The following is a 16081-nucleotide window of genomic DNA, read 5'->3' on the forward strand; positions in this document are numbered from 1 at the left end:
AATTCAAATTCAAGGTTACTGTTGTCTTGTTATGATTAATCTAACTGAAGATGTCAAATAACTCCCTCTGATGATATAAATAATTAAATTATCACCAATGCATTCCACATTTATGCATCAATGCTTTGTCCCATCATCATGAACTTGCACTTGAAGGCATCAATACAACCAGTGCCTTTGCAACAGGTTAATTCAATTGTTTAATAATAATAATAATAATAATAATAATAATAATAATAATAATAATAATAGAATTGGGCTACTGATAGCTGTTCATTGGTTTGAAAATTATCATCCGTGCAAATTTAGTTGGTATTCATAAATTAACATTTAAAATAAAAAGTAACTTAAAATGAAGAAAATGTCTGAAAAGGTAACCAAAAGAAAAAAGACAGAAAGACCTAATTCAGGCCCAGTCACTAAATATTATCAGGGGTCAAATGCACAGCGTTGGTAATGTGAGAGCAGATCCTGGTGTATTTACCTACAGCGCCCTCTTCTGGTCATGTCAACAAAGCAACAAAAGGGAAAACAAATAAGGTGGGTCAGTGTAGGAACTTTTTTTTTATTTCCTAAATATTTTTTATTGAAAAATACAATAGGATACTTCCAATCACAGATTTTTTTTAAGCATATGCATATGTACACAGTAATATATACACACATAAAAACGAAAATAACCAAAAATTAAAACATAACAAAAACACTAAGAATGTAGAAGAAAATAATTGAATTAAATTACAGAGGTCAGCGCAATACAGTGTAACTTTTTAAAGAGAGCTTCAGACACTTCAGTGTTCTCAAAGCTGGGTGTTCTACAGTACGCACCCTGTTTAGAGGTATTAACTTGAAGTGGAGATCAGAGGTGATCCAGTCTCAGACTCTCTTCCAGGTTATGACTAAATACAGAAGTTATGTTATTGCCTCTCCCACTCACAACTTATTTTTCTGTTCCTTTTAAGTGCGTCATCTGGGTATTTCCGCACTGTTTTGAGTGGGTGGTGGCAAGTTGCACTGCAAAGAAAAGGCAAAAAGATGCAGCTGCGTAAAACTAAACAGTGGACACCACCGGAAGCATACGACTTTTCTCTTCAAAATAACAGCGTCAAGTTGCTGTGAAAATACAATACCATTAGAATTTCATGACTTGTTATTATTATTTGTTAATCAGTTGGGAATTCTTGATGAATGAAAATATAAATACTTTAGTAGAACATTCTATAAGGTGGATTAATGATATATGTGTAGAAGTAGGCTGGTGTAGAATAAAGTTATTAATTTTCCTTTGAATAGCCTACAGAGTCTCGGGGTCTCAGAAACTAAAAAGCCAGCATAATGTGAAAAAACAGACAGAATGTAAGACGATCCCATTAAATATAAAGTTACATGCAGGATTATGGCTGTTAATTTGCTTGGCTTTTTGTCATTTATTTTGAATACGTTTTTTGATGTGGTGAGGCAAAACCTTTTATTATCAAGTAATCCAAATAGACGAGCAACATTAGAAAATGTAAGCAATTATATTATAAATAGAAAAACAGCAGGCTGGACGCAGGTGTTGTAATTTTTCCACTGTGCTTACCGGAAGCCACGCTTTCTGCCAGCGTGTAGCTTCACTTTGTGTGCTCGCCTGGGCTCTGATGTAGGTGGAGCGAAGGAGGCGACAGAACGGCTCTGTCAAGAAGTTTGTGAGTCCGCACTGTCGTGTTTGCAGCGTCTTTTTAAGCTGAAAAACATACTCCACACATACAGTGGTGTCGGCGGAAAAACGTGAGTTGGACCCCGGACACAGCCATGGAGGGTAAGACGAGCTGGCTCTATTTTCTCGGCCTGTTTACTCATCTTTATGGACAGTGGAGGTGAAACTACATAGAGTTGTTGTCCGCGCAAGGGAAAGCCCCGCTGCCATTGGGTTTTGGACTAGCAAGGAGGAGTCTGCGACTCTCGGATAAGCTAGCGCAAAGAAGGGAGTTTGACATAACTTTCCGATTTTATTACTTGTCGACCTGATATAAAAGTGAAAGCTGATGTAACACTGAGTGTTTCCCCGTGCGTGGCTAACTCACCCGACACGAGTCAGCCAAACGGTGTCAGGCTGCCAAGAGGCCTGTCGGGTGAACGCCTCATGGATTGACTTATTATGACTGGAAATGCAAAACTACCTTTAAAGAGCTGTCAATTCAGGTGTCATCTGACTGTTTACGAAAATTTGAAATTAAAAATCATAATCTGTAAATTTGTCGGCCATTTTGTGTAACTTCTCCTGAGTTCGGCTAAGATGTAACCCACCGGGTAATATTTGTTTCTATTAAGAACCTGTCCTATTGTATTTGGTCCTGGCCGCTCGCTAACGCCCACATCAGCTTTAGCGAACGGAAATCATGGAAACAACACACCATGTTTTCGCACAAGTTGCGGTGAGGTACGCGCTGTTGAGTGGGACATTTGGCCTACATATGCCGAGGTGAAGAATAACTTGTGACGGCTTCAAAACTGCCCATGTTTCCATATCTTATCACAGGATTGGGTTTTCCACATCACATACCGACACTGTTGATATTCATGATGTGTAATTTGTATAGGACGAGGGCAGTGAAATTAATGAAACACAAGAAGGTCGACCACGGGTGTGACAGTCATCAATCATGCATTGAAGTTTTTGACAGGGCAATTAGGATGAAAGCGACTATCGCTGAGGTCTTCAGCTGTGTTTTGGTATTAGTACATTGAGTGATTTCTGTAGGCCCAGTTGTAGTGATGTGGAAGACATTTTACTTTCACTTTCACAACATCAGAATCATCAAACAGCCTGGGATGTATTCACATAGAAATAGCCAAAAGTGAAAGAGGCCTTTATGCTTCGTCAAAGATACATATAACTCAAATTTATCTTACAGGATATGACTAATTGAATAAGGGATTTGAGGCTTGTCCCACCTTTTTTCACACTTGTCAGCTTGTGGACAAAAGCTAAAAGACAAAGAGTGGTGCATTATCCACATGCTATTACTTTAGTCTGTGGCTGGGAAGCAGGCATGTTACAACTTGGAAAGCATCTTACTCTTGTTTTCAAATCGAACAAGTCCTACTAGCTGATGGGTGGAGCTTCAGCCACCTGATCTTGTGTCACACCTGGCTTCTCTCAATGAATCTCAGCAATTCACTAACCTGAATATAGAGCGCTCACAATGGGGGCTCTTCGCTACAATGTGGGTCATTTGACACCGATATTACACCCTGTCTGTCATTGTTTGTTCATTTCTGCTTTTCTTTCGCAGCTTGGCGGGCTGCAGTTTATGACAAGTAATTATATTTAGCTGGGAAGCCTTTGTATCTCGGCGTCCTTTGACCTCTTTGGAAGCTGCACAGTCTTGTAGTTTTCCACCCGGACCACACTGCAAATGACAAACTGTTACTAAACCACAAGTATGTGCTGAAAGTAGCTTTTTGACTGTGTCATCTGTGCTGCCACTGTGTGCTGTGTGTCGTGTACTGTAGATGGTAATCCAATAATTGTTCTAAGAAATGTTATTTCCTGTTTCCTATACACCATAGGTGGGTTTGGATGGAGCCTGGCCTCACTCAACCCAGGTGAGAAGCTGTTTCCCGTAGATTATCAGTGTGCTGTATAAATCAATCCTGATATTGACAGCAGGCTGAGTAAACATTTCAACGGTCTGTGTGCTGGTGATCAATGACAAAGTTATGTGTTTCTGCGTTGACACACTGATCAAAGTAAAGGCAGTTTTTCACAGTCTGTGTTTTTGTTTTTCCAAATGCATTGAAGTCACATTCTTCTTCTCTTACTTCCACCTGTCCCTCAGTCCAATCAGCGACCCCCTTCATAGAAATCATCGAGCAGCCGAAGCAGAGGGGGATGAGGTTTAGATATAAGTGTGAGGGACGTTCAGCAGGCAGCATTCCCGGAGAGAAGAGCAATGACACCACTAAGACCCACCCAGCCATCAAGGTGAGTACGAGGCAGATTATTGAGCGCTCAAGTGGAGGTTGTTTGTGGTTTTGCTTGTTTATTTCCTATATTTAAAAAATACTTTATGCTTTACTTTACTTTACTTGCAATATGGTTTAGGGGTTAAGAGGCCACCTGGGGTGTTGGACTGTTGGTGTTAAACCAAATCATTTAAAGACTTCACCATGTTTTGTTTTGCTTTTTAGAAATTTTAATAAGTAGACAGATTCTGATTGAACCAAAAAATAACAACCAGAGTAATCAATAATGAAAATATCATTAGTTACAGGCCTAAAAACGTTTGTGTTTCACAATAACAGCGGCGTTAAATCAGAAAGTAATACAACAACAAGTAAGAGGTTGGTAAAAGTTTTCTGAATAAATATAAACAATTAAATACAATGAAAGGGACATAGAATGGTATGTATGTTTATGAAGCAGTCTCAGTTTAATCCTGATGCCTCTATGTCTCCTCCATATGCAAACAAGACCAGTGAGAAGATTGGCTATTTCCATAGTTACTCTCAATGTCAATGTCTGTAGCTGGGTCACAGTCTTATAGTGGTAGATAAAGATCTATACTATTTGTTATGGTGGAATGCTGAATGGGTTCTGGAAACTTGTGATTTTTACATGTTTCACTCTTATAATGACATTTGATAGGCCAAAAATGATTACGAAAATATAAATAGTTTATTCAGTTAGTACGTGGGTATAGAATCATGTTACTATTTCAAAGGTCAATAATTAACATTTACTGAAGCTCAGAAGATTTTTAAATTGTCGATTTACTTGGACAGTCTTATAATGAGCATTAAATCACAGTCTAGCCTCAACTTCAGGTTAGTGTACGGGGAAAAATGGTAAGATACTAGAATTTAAGATAGATGGTATACAGTTTTGAAGCCATAGTTTGGCATCCTGGAAATGCAACTATAAATTTTACTGTTGAGGATTAGATGAGAAGATTGATACCACTGTCAAGTGTGTATGCTAAATATACAACTGGAACCAGATGCTGGTTAGCTTAGCTTAGCACAAAGCCTGGAAACGGTGGGAACTGTTTGTCTGTCTCTGTCCACGGATTTAAAAAATCCTCCTCAGCTGGGAGCAGTTGAAAGTCAAACAGCAAAGACTAAAGAAAGTTGCTGGCTGGCCAAAGAAAAGTCTGGAATATAACCTTGTTAAAATTTTCATCTTTACACTTTTCTTTTTGTACAGATTAAATAAACTAGATATAAGTTGTTACTAAGTGAAGTTTAGAGGTGCTTTTAGGTGCTTTTATTTTCTTTTGGACAGAGCTAGGCTAGCTGTTTTGCTCTGGTTCCTCCCTTGAGCTGCTCATTGAAACCTGGCAAGAAATTATTCTTTGGAAGGCATTTCCTGAAAAATCCACAGATCTCCATTCAACACATGAGTGATGCCTTCTTTCTTTCTCTAAATCTACTGGCTGATCAGTTGCAGAGTTGTGAACCTGTCATAAGGACACAACATAAAATAACATAAAAGTTGGTAAATCCAAGTCTCATTAGCTTTTGAGCTACAATGTGGAGTAAGGCCTACATTACATAGCCGAGCCTTTTGAAGTCATTGGAGGCTGACTTATTCCACCTACAGGTGCACAACTACAGTGGCCCCCTGCGTGTCCGCATCTCATTGGTGACGAAGAATGCACCACACAAGCCTCACCCCCACGAACTGGTTGGGAAAGACTGCAAACATGGATACTATGAGGCTGACCTGCAGGAGAGAAGAATACACAGGTACATGGACATAACACTCAGTACTTCAGACACTTTAGAGAAACATGAGGAAATTATGTATCAGTCACTGTTGCTGTATCAGTGTTTAAAATGATTCTGAACTGAAGCAGGGAAAACTGCAGTTCCACATCAAAACAATGAAGCATTTGTTAGAATTTGACCTAGATATCGATGTGTTTACTATTGCCTTGGTAAAGCTAGTCGACCTGGGCTTGGAGATGAGTAAAACATTAACAGCACAAAGTGCCTTACGACAAGTTGAATTTACCTCTACTGGCTTTCCTGTTTTCAGTCTAGTGTCCTGCATTACCATCAAAAACTGCCACTGCTCAAATTAAGTAAAGAAAAGGTCTAAAGGTCTGGAGAGAGAAAGAGCAACAAAAAATTAATTATGTAATGGTTGGACTTAATATTGCATAATGTAACAGGCTATCTGGGGAGAAGGCACTGTGTTTGTTTATATTTGTCACAAATGTGATGAAATTTAAACGCACAGTGTGTACTGCCCTTCGCTGCCAGTACAAGCGTACTTGTTCATATTAGTCATTTGTTTTTCAAATTGAAAGATTTACAATGTATTGAGAAAAGCCCTACTCTGCAAACATGAGTTGTCAAGGCTGCTTGAGCAACCAAAACAAAGTTACAATACAGCTATATAGTATTTTGTCGAAAGTTCTAATGTTGACATCAGACTAAATAGCGGATTTCTTTTAGGATTTACAGTAAATTTAGGCAATGTGTAATGTGAGGAAATAGTCTATTAATGGTCCACAATGGAAGGATGGAAGGAATCTGCGGCATCTAGTGGTGAAGTTGCAGTTTGCAACATACTGAATACCCCTTGTCGTCACCCTCCCTCCTCTACGGTGGCCGCTAAAAACACATAACCCCCTCTCTAGAGCCAGTGTTTTTTTAGTCCGTTCCGGGCCACTGTACAAACATGGCGGTGCAACATGGCGGACTCTGGAAGAGGTAGATACTGTATAAAAGGCTCATTCTAATGTAATGAAAAATGCGATTCTTAGTTTCAGGTGATCATACACTAATGAAAATAACATTTGGGATATTTTACTCAATTTCTACACCTAAATACTACTCACAAGAAAATCAACAGAGAAAATTATCTTTTCAAGATGTAATATACAGTTGAAGAAAATATGAAAGATCAGGCAGAAAAGTGCAAATAATTAAAACGGCCCATCAATAAATATTGAATTTAATAGAAGAAAACATTTTAGCGAGCCCAGTTTCAGTATTGTGATATGATGAGAAGCCTGACTGAAACTTAGAAAAATAATAATAAATCTGCTATAGCAGCTTAAATGGGCAATAATACTGTCTTTTCTAGGATAATAGCAGTAAATGGGAGTCTGATCAGGTAGGTGATCATTGAAATAGCCAGTAGAAAGGGAGGTATTGGGGGCAGCTTTAGTAGTCCTTATTGGTGAAAATGAGATCTTCAAAGTATGAAGGATCTAGCTTTTTTATAAATCTACGATATAATTTGTTGTTTGAAATATTTTGATCGGTTAGTAGTGCGCTTGAAGTCTCGTATTTTCAACTTTAACTCTGCTTTCCTAAACTGTCCCCTCAGCTTTGGGATAGGGTCAGTGACCCATGAGGTTGATGCTTTATTTTTTTTAAATGAGGATTTTATTGAAGCAAAAGATTAATACTTGGGCTAATGGAGTGAATACTCACACCATGTGTAGATTGAAAATTGGGTTTTTGTCCACAGTTATGTGTGTTTTGAGTTAAAAAAAGATTGAAGAAGAATTACATAAGATTTTCTAATATTAAATCTGTTGCAAATGAGAAAGTACATTTACAGTATGCTTCTGTGGTTTCTGTCTTTTAGTTTCAGTCTTACAATGTTTTTCCTTTCAGTTTTCAGAACCTGGGCATACAATGTGTCAAGAAGAAGGATGTGAATGAGGCCATCACTTGCAGGCTGCAAACCAATAATAACCCCTTCAACAGTACGTGGTCTGCTTAACATTGAGTGTACAAAACAAAGCACTTTCTCTGTGGTTGCCCTTTCTCTGTTAAATCTGTCATTGTGCGAAATGTTACTGTTCAGTGTGGAGAGAGGGACTAAAGGTCCTAAAGTTTAACTGAACAAGAAGGTTTACTTGGCCAAAACTTGACTGATAAAAGTGGTTAGAATAAATACAATAAATGTCCCTCAATGGCTTCAGAAGTGAGAATCTGTCATTCCTGTCATCATTTCATCCCTGTGAAATAAAGAGGCCGTTGTTTTGCCATCTTTGTTGTCTTGAATGGCTGGTGACAGGTCAACAGAAAGATACTGTAGGTGGATATATGATTTCTAGCTAATATCAAGCTTGATACTGTAAGAGTGATGTTTACAAATACTTTCTCGCTTTCCTTTTTTTTTTTTGATATAACATTATTTGTATAAACCAGTTTATCTTTGACTGTCACTGTGTTAAGAACTAGCTAACAGGGCCCTAGGGAGAAACTGTTTTAGCTAGCAGCGGGCATTAAACATTTAAGATACAATAAAATAATAGATTTGAACATACAGAAAAAAAAATCTACCAACTTTTCCATGTATGTCAAATTGAGTTGAAGTGTGGCCGAGTTAACAAAACAGCTATGCTAGTGTTGGTCAGTAAGAGCGATAAACTTGAATTTAGAAGGTGTAGGGTTGTATTTTTAAAAAATAAGTAAAATAGGTTTAAGACTATGTACTTTCACCTTTGACTTATATTTAAAGACTGAGTGACAGGATGCAGTGCTCTGCCAGATTGGTCTGTTGCCTGACCGTGTACCCCACCCTCTCCCTGCTGTGTTTTGGCTGCAGTTCCCGAGGCGAAGGTGTGGGAGGAGGAGTTTGATCTGAATTCAGTTCGGCTTTGCTTCCAGGCCTCCATTACTCTGTCTACAGGGGAGCTGATTCCTCTGGAGCCTGCGGTTTCGCAGCCCATCTATGACAACAGTGAGTGGATCACATATACAATGTACATGTACAATATGTTCGGGTTTAATTGATTTACATTTTTTAATGCTAGTTTTTGGTAGAAGCTGCTGATGCATGGTCTTGCATACTTTTAACTATTCTATATTCCTATATCACATATTCCCCAAAATCAATTGTTAATTGTTTTCCCTTTTGGAGTTTTTGTCAGAGGAAGCTGATTAACCTAAATTGTATATTAACATCTAAGTAAGGTCTGTGTTGCCACACAAATAATTTAAAGTCCACGTTCTAGCCTATACATCTACCTCAAACTTGCAACCTCTCAGGCACTCTTTGTTCCTCTGTGCATCTGAACTTTTCTTGTCAGTCTGAATGTATATACGAATTAATATAAGAATTAATGTCACTAGTTAAAGTAAGTTAGTCTTGAGTTCTTTACAGTCAATTACTTAAAAAAAAAAACCTTACCTAATACAAGGCTATACAAATAGGTGAAGTATGTATAGTGAATTTAGGCCTGAGGATAAATCATTGTCAAAATATCCTGTTTACAACACTGAGATTAATAGAAATGGCATGTTGAAGTGCAGATTCAGTACTGGTTAGAGTTATTATACTCATAATTACATCTTATACAAAAGGTTGGGTGAGCATCTCTAACATGACAGGCATTGGTTGCTATTATAAATATGCTATCATGCCATCAAACATCCCTTACTTATTAAATTAGTTATTTGGTCAGTTTTAATGATTGGCTAATGCTTGAAGTCCTGTTTGAAAACACTCAATTTGGAGAAAACTGCATTAGGTTTTTCTGCTGCACACTTGTATCATTTAACAACACCCATTATAACTTAACAAAATTAAGTTCAGTAGGCTACCTATAGGTCAATTTAAAATCATGATTACAAACTACTTCAGTGACTGTTTTTGTTTGTGTTCTGGTGTTCTTTTTCATAGTTTTTAGCATAAATTCTGTTTTAAGCGCACTCTCCACATCATTGGAAAGGAGGACATGCCTCAATAATTCAGGATTTAAATAAAGTTTGAATAAAAATGTATGTGAAATATGGTCACCAGAACATAATAAAATCTTTTGTAGTTTTGTGCTGAATAAGAGTAGGCTCGTAAAGTCTGCACACTCACTCCATACCACAAAAGTTTAATAAAGACAATGTTTTGATCTCAATTAGATCTTCATCAGGTCTATATGTGACATCTATATATACAATAATAGCTAAATAATCAAAAACACAAGGAACAACATTCTAAATGGCTTCCAGTGCATCTTTTTATTTTATTTTTTTTTAAATGTACAGAGAAAAAAAACCCATAAATTATACAAAGAAAAGTATTGATTTGTTTGGCTGAGGTGTGTAGTCAGTCACAGCCCAAATTCCTCTGCATGTCAAAAGTGCCTGGTAGCCTGGCTTTTGTATTTATTTATTCATAAATGCTCTTTATGTCTTACAGGGGCCCCTAACACAGCTGAGCTAAAGATCTGCAGAGTCAACCGCAACTCTGGAAGCTGCAAAGGAGGGGATGAGATCTTTCTGCTGTGTGACAAAGTGCAGAAAGGTACATGTCTGTATTGTATATGCATAGAAACCCACTGCACAGCTCTACTTTCAGATTTCACAATTCAAAAATAGAGCTTAGAACTGAGTAGCGAGATGCAAAGCTTGAAATACATCTATAGTGGAAAAGGTGTAAAGCTTTCACCCCCAGAAGTCGTCAGTGGGAGTTACTATACAGGCAGTATACTGGCCTTCTTTTTTTAACAAGTGAGCCACAAATAGAACATCAGCTCTTATAATAAAGTGTACTGTATGTGTTGATGTGAGTACCTAGATGCTCATAGTTTCACATGTCCTTTAGTGAACATTATGAAATAGACAATGTCAATTACCTGTAATACATTCAATCAGTTTCAGGTGATAAATGTAAAACCCACTGATTTAATAAAAAAGGAAGCTACTTGCTCGTAACATATATGGCTTCCTCAGGACATAAAAATACGTCATCCCCGTAGCACTCTATTTAGCTGACACGTCATGGTGTGTCATGTGTCATAAATAACTCTTAATCATTATTGGTTAAAGTTTATTTTTAAAATATGTATTTTTTATTTTTTTTTTTTAATTCTGTGGTACTAATTTTGAGTTTTGTGATTTTTGTTGCCGCACCCTCCTCTGTGTGAAAGTTTCAGATGCGGAGAGGGGGGAAATTTCGCTCCGGTGCTGATCTGCCACTTGCGGTAGTATCAGGGCCGCATTATTGGTGAACTGCCCCAGTGTGATCTGACTAGTCTGATAACTGCACAGGTCTCTCACTCAACTAAATACAGAGAAATGTCCCACAAAGCAACGTTACAGGACCAAACAAAAGTAACGTAGTAACTGTAACTGTCGTTGGCAACTTACATGAGGAAAACAAATACCACAGCTGTGGGTCAGGATCTCAATCACAACACATTATAACAGCATCCATATGATTATAAACTGTTTGCGGGTTTAGATTGACAGGGGGACACACCTTGGAAACACCGATGTCTTCAACATGACGTATACCGTCACCCCTCTTTAGGAGCCACAGCGCCGGCTTTTTGTGAGGATTACAAGGCGGTACAGTGGAGATGCTGCGCTCTGTTTGAATCACCATCGCGGAGAATTGGTGAACCACTGCGCAGGAGATAATGCAGAGATGCTGTGTAAAAAGGGCTACTGAGTGACTTTCATCACAAACAAAAAGCTTTCTTCCTCTGTATGGATGATCACTTAACGTTTTTGCTATTTTCTAATGAATTACTTTGTAGAACCAACTTGCAGCTAACTGAAATTAAACAGATGGACTCGATGCAAAAACAGTTTTTTTTTTTTTTTGTTGAAACAGCAAATCTGAAACTGTTTGCAGTATATCATGAATTTACATCAGGATAATTTCTTGCTTGGGTACTGTGGTGCTGATATTATGTCCAACTATTCAAACTTTCAGCCTCCCTGCACCTTGCAAACTTACTTTTTCATCTCGTCTTGTGTTTTATGTCTTAGCGTTATCTCCTCTGAATTAGCACTTATTGATCAAAGTTCCCACTTTTTTATGACAATAAGTCTTCTTCCCATAGATATTTAAAGTAGTTTGCTTATGGCAGGCATATGTGATTTACAACATGTTTTTTGTATTCTGGACATGGTATTTGTGGGATGCTCCCCTGATTACTCAATTACTCAACTCGAGCTTGGATACACATTACATCAGTTTAAAATACGCCAGTGAATCTTGGACCAGATGTTTTTTTTTGGCCTTTTTATGGCTTTATTGATAGAATAGCTGAAGGTTTGACAGGAAACAGGGAGAGAGAGAGGGGGAGTGACACGCAGCAAAGGGACCCAGGCTGGGAATCGAACCCAGGTCAGCTGCAGAGCCTCGGCACATGGGTCGCGCGCTCTACCAACTGAGCTAAACGGCGCCCCCGGACTAGATGATTTGACTCTTGGTCCTTATCCTTCTAGGAGAATGTCATATATCTGTTTTCACAGCAAGAAGTGCCAATAATTTTTTACTCAGCATTACACCCTTTTACTAGAAGATAATTACAAGGCTTGCAAGTTGTCAAACTTCGTATTACATCAGAGTGAAAGTGATCCAACCCTCTGTGATGAGCTATTGTACCCTGTTAATCGAAGCTTACAGCTGGTTTTGCACAGACACTGGGCAGGAAACTACTTTGCCATGATTGATGTCTAACGCTAATTCTTCTTCATTCTCAGCTTGAGTGTCTTCTTATGTTTCCCATTTATTGTTTCCCTGCAGAGGACATCGAGGTGCGTTTCTTCCAGGACTCTTGGGAAGGAAAGGGCACTTTCTCTCAGGCTGATGTCCACAGACAGGTTGCCATTGTGTTCCGCACACCACCCTACCGTGACACCAACCTCTCTGAGCCCATTAGAGTCAAAATGCAGCTTCGTCGGCCCTCTGACCGCGAGGTCAGCGAGCCAATGGACTTCCAGTACCTGCCTGCTGACCCAGGTAAGGGGCAGTGTTCTAAGGCTTCTTCATGGTGTCGCAAAGTCCCTCCCCTTCTACTGTTTCACACATAGGACCCATGTACAGTAGTTAGTAGTGAGAAACAAGGTGTTTTCTGATCCCCTTTGAATTGTGCCTTAAATTAATAATACATTTAATGTCTGCCAATTTAGAATATCATTTTTCAACTCAAGAAAGTTTCAGTTTGTAATGAAACAATCAAAGTAAAACTGTGAAAATGTCAAACATACGTATGGTACTGCTCACCAAAACCCATAAAGGAAGACTTACAGAGCTGTTCCTGTATATTAGCTAGCTCACAGAACTAATTCACCTTTCACATAACTGCAACTGCCAGACTTATCGTGATTTTGACATTTACAATACTTCTTCTGTGCCAGGAAGATGGCCTTGTTCCTAAATGTTAACTGTGTGAGATGATCTTCTTCACTGAGGGGTTTTACACAAAACATGGTATTTTACCATCATTCCAACATATTGTGACTTTCTTGACAGACAAAATTATCTTTTAAATCCACAAAGATCAGATGTGCAATTAACGTCACAATTCAGACAGCATCAAAAATGTATCTGTCGCTCGTCTTTGACTACTTTACAAATGTTTTTCAAAATAAGGTTTCATGGGGCACACCAGAAGGGGTGGAACATCCCCCATCACTTCATGACTTCTCAAAATACCTGAGAGATTATGTTTGTTAATCTTATATCTGCCTTTTAAAAAATACCCCTGTAGATGAGTACAGGCTGAGTGAGAAGAGAAAGCGTACAGGGGACATGTTCCAGAGCCTGAAGCTGGGGCCCATTTTGTCAAGTGGTATGTTGCTTAATTATTGTTTCTGTCACTCTGCTATGTATATAAGGTAAGGGTGATTTTCTTATGCAATTATGTCTGCTGGACTTTTCAGTGTCGATTCCACAAGATAGACGGCACATAAGCCCAGCGAGGAGAACAGTCACAGCCAAGGCTCCACCAATGAACGCAGCTGGTGAGTCTTAATAATTCTATAATAAGTCTATAATTTGCTTGTATTACATATGGTGGTCAGGGTAAGTAGATTCATCAGTTGAAAGAAAATTATTTGTACTACTGTGGGAATGAAGCAAAAGAATACAAATTAATTCAAATAAAGTAAAAAAAATATTTGTACAAAATAATCCTCAAAGGAAAAAATAGGTAACTTCACCCCTAGATGTTAATCATGTGTGAAGTTGTGTTTGATGTATGAACACGTACCTACCACCATTTTTCTATAAGCTGAGGTAATAAAAATCTAACATTAATGTAGAAGCTCTGTAAATCTGGCATTTGATGTTAATGCCTGTCTCTTGGTCCTTTATTAGAGACATAGGAGTAGCAGTTGAATCTCTGTAGCAACAAAGCTAATTTAAAAACAACCATAAGAAGATTATTTGTATAAAGAACTTGTTAACACAATATTTTCAGCAGAGGATCTGAAATTTCTTGTTTTGTGTGTGGTTTGTCTGCAGCAGCTGTGGTGCCCCCTGGTGCCAGTGGAGCAAAACCCCAGCCCTCCTACTCTTACAATCCGTCAGGTCAGCTCTTCTCAGTCCAGCCCAAGGTAGAGGCCTCCCCCTCCATCTCTGCTGCAACCACAAACCAAACATGGAGGATCATGGAGAGCCTGAACCTGGGCCCCCAGCCCAAAGCCACTCCAGTACCTAGCTTCATGATGAGCCAGACAACAGCTGCCTCCTCCTCATCAGCCACCCCTTCCACTGTCAACCAGGAATACTCAACTGTCAACTTGTCAGACCTTAATGAGTTCTTCCCTAACATTTCCTCAACCATTGCCCAGGAGCCAACAGCCACCCAGGGAAGCACCGCCGCCTCACAGACCAGCAGCTCCTTTACTCAGTTCCGGGTGGATGCCCCACTTGTGGATGATGATATCCCAGACTTCCCTAGCTTTTCTGAAGCTCAAGCCCAAGGCACTCTAGACAACCTAAATATGGATGACTTTGAGGACCTTCTGAACCCCACCCTCATGAGTGAGAGTGGAAATGGCACCTCAATGTTGGGTCAAGCTACATGCCAACAGGCTACTGCTGCCAGCTCCTCTACTGCTGCCCAGAACATTGCATCCCAGAACAGTTCTGACCTTGCCAACAACCCAGGAAGCACCTGGATGAATTACCCCAACAGCATCGTCAGCTTGCTCCAAAACGAGGGCATGATTGATCTTGCACCCAACAACAACCACCGGCCAACCATGCTGGATGAGCTCGATGAGCTGATGTCTGCTGATGAGGATCGCCTTATTTCCATTTTTAACAATGGAAGCCAAGCTAGGTTTGTGTCAGGACACCCAACTTAAAGTTTGTCCATGTGATTTTTTTTTTATGGTCATCTTTACAAAGACCACTTGTGTCTGCTCCTTAAACCTTCAAAACTCAAACTAATTTGTTAATAAAGACAAGAAATTATACAAAATGAATATGAAGGGCTGTAAGAGATGGAATGTAGCAAAATTCTCCCTGTGGAAAAGGTTATTGAAATACCAGCAACGGTTCTGTCAATTATTGGGGTTTGCCAGGCTTTATCGCCCTCTTTAAGCATTTATCATTTACTTATACAGCCATTGCATCAGCCTGATAAGACTGTCCACCATGTTTGTTTTATAAAGACAACGAGATCAGATGCTCTGCTGAAGGCATCCGTTTTCGGTGGAACATGTTAAGCATGTTTTTGTACAGTCATTTTAACAGTGGTCAGTTTTAGTGATTATCAGTGTCTTTTAATGAATTGTATGTTTGGTCTTGCCGTTTTATTTTCAACAAAGTAGCTGGTTTGATTCTCATCAAATATCATAAAATCTTTAGGTAGGTGTATGCAATTTATGCAGATTTTCCTCTTAATTAAATACACCTGTACTTTGTAACTAAATAGAATGGTTTTGTTTTCTGAAGGTCAGCGGTAACTGTATCAGCTTCCTTTTACAGGTGCCTTTGTTGAGTTGCAACAAAATGTAAAATGTTAAGAACCAAATGAAGGTCTCATGTAAATAAATATCAAACAAGCAACATTAATTAGTACATGCTTATAGCAGCAAAACTATCATCGCTTTTGTTTTATGTCTGGTGTTTTCCTCTGGTGCCTAGTAAGTTTTTCTACAGTTGTTTTAAGAATAATGGCTGCAGTTTAATCAACTGTTTCAGACCTGTATGTCAACTTACTATACTCTGTAGTAAAGGAAAAAAGCTTAATTCAGATGAAATTATGCTGTTTTATACTTGTATGATGTGAGAAGATTATACTATATGCCTGTTTTTTTTCTGTAATAAATGATTAATTATGTCAAACACCTTTCTTGGCAATAAAAACCACAACATAACGAG

General features: G+C 38.7%; 1 protein-coding gene across 3 annotated transcripts; it reads left to right on the top strand.

Moving 5' to 3' along the window:
• Positions 1–1631: 1631 nt before the first annotated feature.
• rela (v-rel avian reticuloendotheliosis viral oncogene homolog A) lies at positions 1632–16080 on the top strand. Of its 3 annotated transcripts, none has more exons than XM_030430091.1 (11): positions 1632–1801; positions 3556–3591; positions 3825–3970; positions 5588–5733; positions 7621–7712; positions 8561–8695; positions 10151–10255; positions 12491–12706; positions 13458–13538; positions 13630–13710; positions 14216–16080. In XM_030430091.1, exons 1-11 carry the CDS (start codon positions 1795–1797, stop codon positions 15058–15060), a joined length of 1890 nt encoding a protein of 629 aa, XP_030285951.1. In that variant the 5' UTR covers positions 1632–1794; the 3' UTR covers positions 15061–16080. The 3 variants fall into 3 exon arrangements, with proteins under 3 accessions (XP_030285951.1, XP_030285950.1, XP_030285952.1); XM_030430090.1 differs by having other exon boundaries at positions 1633–1801; positions 14213–16080; XM_030430092.1 differs by lacking the exon at positions 1632–1801 and adding an exon at positions 1829–3426 and having other exon boundaries at positions 14213–16080.
• Position 16081: the final 1 nt, after the last annotated feature.

This window comes from Sparus aurata, chromosome 10 (genome assembly GCF_900880675.1).
Source record: "Sparus aurata chromosome 10, fSpaAur1.1, whole genome shotgun sequence".
Classification (NCBI taxonomy): domain Eukaryota; kingdom Metazoa; phylum Chordata; class Actinopteri; order Spariformes; family Sparidae; genus Sparus; species Sparus aurata.